Source organism: Gekko japonicus, unplaced genomic scaffold (genome assembly GCF_001447785.1).
Source record: "Gekko japonicus isolate JY-2015 unplaced genomic scaffold, Gekko_japonicus_V1.1 scaffold3315, whole genome shotgun sequence".
Lineage (NCBI taxonomy): Eukaryota > Metazoa > Chordata > Lepidosauria > Squamata > Gekkonidae > Gekko > Gekko japonicus.
Window position 1 is genome coordinate 54969 of NW_015173238.1, and position 6965 is coordinate 61933.

Genomic DNA, 6965 nt, shown 5'->3' on the forward strand with positions numbered 1-6965 from the left:
TCGGGGGCGGAGCAAACGGGCGCGATCCCACGGCAACATCTGGGAATCGTTGCCTGTCCGTCCCCAATCTGTCCCTCCCGCCCAAAACTCCGCACCAAAAAAGAACCACCTACCTAGATGGTTCATCAGAGAAGAGCGCCGCAAGCCTGGCCGTGGGATCACCGGCGCGTCCTTGCGCCGGCGCATCCCCGGCTCCTGGCCGAACTGCGCATGTGTGAGCACGCGCAGTTCGCCAGCCTCCCCTTCCCACCGTCGCTTTCTCCCCGGCATCTGATCGTGCCGGGGAGCAACGGCGCCGCGGCTCAGGGGATCTGTGGAATCCCGCCGCGGCGTCTCTAATTCAGTGCGGCCTTTAAAAGCCGCGCTTTGGGTGCTTTTTTCCCTGCCGTGTGGCAGGGGCCTTAGTAAAGATTATGTTGTATAATGAATCAAACTTTACAAATTACAAGGAAAAGTCCATCATACTTTCAATAAAACTTTACAAAATTACAAGGAAAGTCCATCATACTCAATTACAAGGCAAGTCCATCATACACAATGAGCACCCGGATATAAACTCATTTCATCCCAACCTTCCTCAGGAGTAATTCTATTGTATGGAAAGGTATCAGCCTCTTGATACAGTTCAAAGTCTGTTAGGAGCAAACCAATGTTTAACTTCTTTATTTTCTGAACTTTATCCTAGAAAAAACCCCATGGTATTTTAAATGAAAATAAACATGGAGCTGAATGGAATCGTCTTATTATTTTATACAATTAGTTTATAAATTCTTAGCTTAATTATTTAATTTTAAAATTTTTATAGAACTTACTTCTGGTTCCATTTTGAGTGTTAGTATTAGGAGCAAGCCAGTCTTGTCTCTTTAACTAGGGCCCCGGTCACTCGGAGAATTTGCCACGCGAAAGGCACGAATGCTGGACGGATTTTTGGGGCGCGATCACGCCACAACATCTGGGAAGTGTAGCGCACCCGTGGCCAACCTGTGGTGTGCCGCCGAAGATGCACAGTTAAAAAGTACCTGCAAAGATCTACTAGCAAATTGTTTGCCATGGGCTGCAGACGGACTCGTTAAGTGTGATCATGCCGGCGCATGCCTATTCCCTCCGGCTGTCCTCTTTGCAGCGTGTGCCGAAGGACAAAACCCCGGTGCGCCATCATCGCATCTGATCGCATAATGGCGGATCAGAATGCGATGGCACAAATAGCCACACATCCCCCCCTCCCGCATTTTCCGGCACATGTGGCCAGGGCCTAGGTGCACAAGCCTCCTATATTATGCTGGCTGAAATGCTCTCCATAAAAATGATGTAAACATTTTTTTTAGTAGTAGCACCAGTCTTTCCTTGTGATTTTGTAAAGTTTTATTGAGAGTATGATGGACTTTTCCTTGTAATTTGTAAAGTTTGATTCATTTATCCTCTGGTTAAAACATCTGAGCTGAACAGAACGACTGTCAGTTCTAGCCCCGTGCTGGTGTGAGCTACCAGCCTTGTCCCCAGCTTGCCGTCCACCCAGCGGTTCGAATGCTTCGGCGAGTAGATAAAATGGGTACCACTCCTTAGAGAGGGTAGCCGGCGAACGGAAGGTCCAGTGCATAAAAGATCGAAAGCCTAGAAAGAACTCTTCGGCATCAAGAAAGTCTGTAATGGGCCATCCTGCCAGGTGGTGGCAGTGCTGCGCTGCAACTGAAGCAGTCCTGGAGAAAAGCTGACGACATCAAGCCACGCCGAGGGAAAAATGCCGTTGGAACATGTCTGACCTTACTGCTGAACAAACTCCCCGCCGGCAGGGAACGTGTGTGATTTAAAGATTTATATGTTGTCCTCCCTTACCCCTTTGAATCATTGTTAGTCCCGTGTGTATTTGAGTAACTGTAAATCGCTCAGAGCCAGCAGCTCTGCAGGATCGAGCGATTAATAAATTGAAAGATTATTATTATTATAAATGTTCTAGTCACTCATGTCACAGTGTATTTTCCTCCTGGATACCTGTGACCCCCTCTTGGTTTTTTTCAACCTCTGGGTGAGGCCTGGAGACCTCACGGAATTATAACTGATCTCCAGATTGCAGAGTTCAGTCCCCTTGAACGTCAGCTTTGGAGGGTAGAATCTATGGCCTTATACCCCACTGAAGTTCCTTCCCAAACCCCGCCCACCCCAGGCTCCACCCCCAAACCACCAGGAGTGTCCAAATTTGGAGTTGGTAATCCCAGGAGCAGATGAGGGCTCTGTTACACACTTCATAGCTTGCTGGTTGAGGCATCACTCTTTTTTCCTGCTTTCTTAACAACAACAAAAATAATAATCTTAATTTAATCCTTTGGTCCCCTGTGGGGATGGCAAAGTGGTTTAGCTCATCTCCCTCTCTTCCTTTTTATCCTCGTCTAGAAGGCAGGTTAGGTCAAGAGCGTGAGAATGGCCCGAGGTTGTTAAAAATATCTGTTTTATGAGCAGACCTTCCCTCCTGGAGGCAGGAGAATTAACAAATTGAACAGAACCAGTCGAGGCTGCAAAATCTACGTTGATTCCAGCAGCCGGGAGGTTCACAGGGAGCAGGAAACTAATCGGCTGAGCTAGGGTTGCCAACTCCGGCTATGGAAATGCCTGGAGGTTTTGGAGGCGGAGCCTGAGGAAGGCGGGGCTTGGGGAGGGGAGGGGAGGGACTTCCACGGGGTCTTATGCCATAGAGCCCACCTTCCGAGGCGGCCATTTTCTCCAGGGGAACTGATCTCTGTCGCCTGGAGAAAGGCTCCCTCTGAGCTGTGGAGTCTTGTGAGCAAAGATTCTACCTGGTGAGCTCCTGGCATTAAGGTTGTGAGCGAGCGATTGGGCTCCTGCATCAGCGAGTTTGCTCTGGAGCCCTCCTTCCCGAGCGGAGACAAAAATGTGTGAGCCGGAGGCTAAAGAACTGTGAGCTAGCTCATACGAACTCAGCTTAGAGGGGACACTGGATTCCGGAAGATCCAGCCACCACTGGGGAGTTTGGGAACCCTGCCCTAAACTCCAGCTTCCCTTCCACTTTATAAAATGAATCCCACTGAATTATTATATCTATAAAGGAGGGTTGGCAATTGTCACACCAGCTCCTGCAGCTGTGCGCCTTTAAACACAGCTGGGATGCGCAGACCCTCTGGATGTTCTCCTTCACCGGCTGTTCTCCGCACCGGAGTCTGCTAGTCAAGGTATAAGAGTGGCTCAGGGCAGGATTGGGCCCCACTCCCCCCCCTCTTCAACTGGCACACCTGTTCTGAAGCCCGTTTAAAGCCAGTAGCTCTGGTTTAAATGGTTTCAGCCTGGCCCTCCTTTTCCAGTAAGATGAGACAGCAGAGTAGATTTTAACATGAGCCCGGGAGGAGACATGATCTGAATGCCCTGCCTCAGGGTATGTTGTAGGGCTGTCTTTCGGCTCTGCTCCTGCAGAGTGCAGGGGGTTGGACTAGATGACCTGCAAGGGCCCTTCAAACTCTAACATCCTAGGATTCTATGATTCCAAAATGTCCAGCATCCTCTCCTCTCTCGACAAGACTGCTTACTTGCATTTATATCCCACTTTTCTAGGAGCTGCGGTGGCTCAAGTGGTTAAGACGCTGAACTGCAGGCTGTGGAAGGTCGGTAGTTCAGCAGTTCGAGACCCGAGTGTGCCGCATGACGGAGTGAGCTCCCATCTCTAGTTCCAGCTCCTGCCAACCTAGCAGTTTGAAAGCAAGAAACAGCAAGTAGATAAATAGGTACCCCTTCGGTGGGAAGGTAACAGCATTCCGTGTGCCTTGGTGTTTAGTCATGCCGGCCACATGACCACGGAAATGTCTTCGGACAGTGCTGGCTCTTCGGCTTTGAAATGGAGATGAGCACCGCAACCCTAGAGTCGGATTCGACTGGCTTTCGAGCAAAGGAACCTTTACCTTTACCTTTTTTCTCTCCCCACACTTGGGACTCAAAGTGGTTTAGAACATCCTTCCACCCTCCTCCATCTTCTCACAACAACCCTGTGAGGGAGGCCAGGCTGAGAGTTTGTAACGGGGCCAAGGTCACCCAGCGAGCTTCCGTGGTAGAACTGGGGATTCGAACCCAAGTCAGCCAGGGTCCTAGTCTTCCTCTCTATCCACTGGACCACACTGGCTTTCTTATGGAGCGAAATGTGTAGCAGAATACGAACAAGGAACCTGTTCAAGTATTAAATCAGTGTACAAAATCCACCACCACCCCTATATTTCGCCATACTTCTTCTAGCCAAGATGGCAATCTTCCCCTTGAAGCATTTCCACCCGCCTCTGTCACTACGACCTCCCGGGCTGTCTGTCTGTCCTTCCCGTCAACCATTAAACTGTTCACTGAACATGGTGACATCAGAGAAGCTCAGCCAATGGCAGAAGGACTAGTATGTTCCGTACTAACTAGCAGCCCTCTTTTAATAGGGCACTTCTCTATTAAAATGTTTCCTTCGATCCTAAAAGTTCATTTTTTTCTTCTGATTTTAAACGAAATAAAAACATTTTTGTGGGCCCCTAAAAGTATCGTGGGCCCTAGGGTCTGTGCCAGTTTGGTGTAGTAGTTAAGCAGCTGCTGGTGTGACTTTGGGTCAGTCACTTGTTCTCTCAGAGCTGTTCTCTCAAGGGCAGTCCTCAGAAGAGCTCTCTCAGCCCCGCCTACCTCATAGGGTGTCTGTTGTGGGGAGGGGAAGGGAAAGGAGATTGTAAGGTGCTCTGAGACTCCGAGTGAAGGGCAAGGGGCATGAATCCAATCTCTTGTCTCTTGTTCTACTGTGCCTAATGGATAAGTCGGCCCTGGTAAGATGCAGTTCCCATTGTGTCCATAGGCTGGACAGCGTGGAATGGCTGTCAAGGAGCATAATCCTCACTGAGGACTAGTTCTGTGTTTTTGACATGTTAAAATTTGCGAAGGATCTTGGAGTTAAATCCACAGTGATGGCCAAGTCTATATTGTTTTCCGCACATTTCCGCCGCCGCCGCTGCCACCATTATTATTGCCTTTTGCTGCTCCTCCCAGTTGTTTGCCAGATGATTCTGAAAAGGCTGAAGAAAAGGACAGACTTGGCAAACTTGTGTAGTTTTTAGTTATTTTAGTTGTTTAGCCGTTGGAACAGGTGCCCTCTAGTGGCTCTTGGGCAAATTGCGGGAAGGAACAAGTGGGAAACGAACACAAAGGGCAAAAATAGGGACGGCCAACTGCACTGGGTTGGGGAATTCCTGGACTTTCGGGGATGGAGCCTGGGGAGGGGGAGTTTAGGGGGAGGGGAGGGACCTCAGTGAAGGATGCTACACAGTCCACCCTCCAAAGCGGTAATTTTCTCCAGGGCAACTGACCTCTGTAGTCTGGGGATAAGTTGTAAATTCCAGGAAATCTCCAGGCCCCGTCTGGAGACTGGCAACCCTACACAGTAGAAAGGCACGGGGCAACGACTGCCACCCCTGGTGTGCCACTGCTGCGGCTAAGGAAATCCTAGTCCTGCTCAGTTCTGGGATACTTCAGGGGCAAGTGGATAAGCATTATGTTTTAGGAGCCTACCTCGCAAGATTATTGTGCAGATAATACGGAGCTGAGGAGAACAACATAGGCTGCTTTGGGTGCCCATTGGGGGGAATGGCGGTGTAGAAATGAAGTGAATAAGCCAAAAAAAGCTGGCCTGGGAGCAGTGTTCCCTCTAAGCCGAGTTAGTGTGAGCTAGCTCACAGTTTTTTAGCCTCCGGCTCACGCATTTTTGTCTCAGCTCAGAGAAAGATGGGGCTCCAGAGCAAACATTGATGCGACAGCCAAATCGCTCGCTCACCACTTGATTTCCAGTCACTCACAAAGTATAATTTTTGCTCACGAGACTCCATGGCTTAGAGGGAGTGTTGCCTGGGAGTGCCCATCGGGGCCATGGGACCAGAGGAGGGGAGTCTCAGTAGGGTTGACAACCTCCAGGCGGGGCCTGGGGACTTCCCAGAATTACTGCTGACCTCCAGATGACCTCCAGAGTTCAAGCCCCCCCCGGAGAAAATGGCTGCTTTGGAGGGTGGGCTCGATGACCTTAAACTCCTCCTTAAAAGTCCCTCCCCTCCCCAACCCCCACCCTCTCCAGACTCCACCCCCAAATCTCTAGGAGTTTCCCAACCCAGAGCTAGCGTATTCCTCTTGCCCTTTTCTCTCGATCGGAAGCCTACAGCCCTGCTGCTTGGCGGATGGGGGGGTGGGGGGAAACATGCACGTACCGCAGGGGGTATTCCTAAACAGCCGCCTGTAAATGTGTCCCTGCAGTTGCCGCCGATCCGGTACGCATCGACCCCCAAGGCCACCCAGAACGGAACGACTGGTGCGACAACCACAACACAATTCACAGGCGTTTAGAGAACATCCAAGAGGTAAGGGATCCCGTACCTACCGGCAAGACTCCGTGCAGACCACGGCTTCTCTGGGCACTCCTTATCTGCTGTGACAGGGGATCTGGCTTGTGTTATCAGTATCGGGATAATTGGTTAATAGAGAAGGGTGATACTGAGTGCAGTAAATGAATCCCCCAAGAGGTATACTGCAAAAAAGGTAAACTGACATTGATTCAAATAGATCCAGTTCACATTCAGGTTGCAGTCAGGGGTCCTTCAGTAGAAAAAGAGGTGCAGGAGCTCATTAGCATAACTTATTAGCATAACTTTTTTGCATATGCCACACCCCCTGCTTGACTTTAAATATCCCTTGATGCTGCAGCACAGCTTTTCATGCCTTCCTCCTTTGGTTGGGGTCATTGAGAGCTTAGGTTCCAATCCTACAACAAACACACAAAGAATTCATGTTGCCCTTTAAGTTATGATCATCAGGGGTCATTTCGTAGAAAAAGAGGCGCAGGAGCTCATTAGCATAACTTATTTGCATATGCCACACCCCCTGACATCACTGGAAGTGTGTCAGAAGGCAACACCCACCGCTCAGGCTCCACTGGACTGTTTTGGATTGCTAGCTATTGGGGG

At 49.9% G+C, this 6965-nt stretch overlaps 1 protein-coding gene across 1 annotated transcript in view; it reads left to right on the forward strand.

Moving 5' to 3' along the window:
* Positions 1-6965, forward strand: part of PLAC9 (placenta specific 9) — a 25493-nt gene that overhangs the window by 10164 nt on the left and 8364 nt on the right. The window contains exon 2 of the mRNA XM_015422765.1: positions 6259-6362. Coding sequence (XP_015278251.1) covers positions 6259-6362 — 104 coding nt within the window. The remainder of the gene's footprint in view (positions 1-6258; positions 6363-6965) is intronic.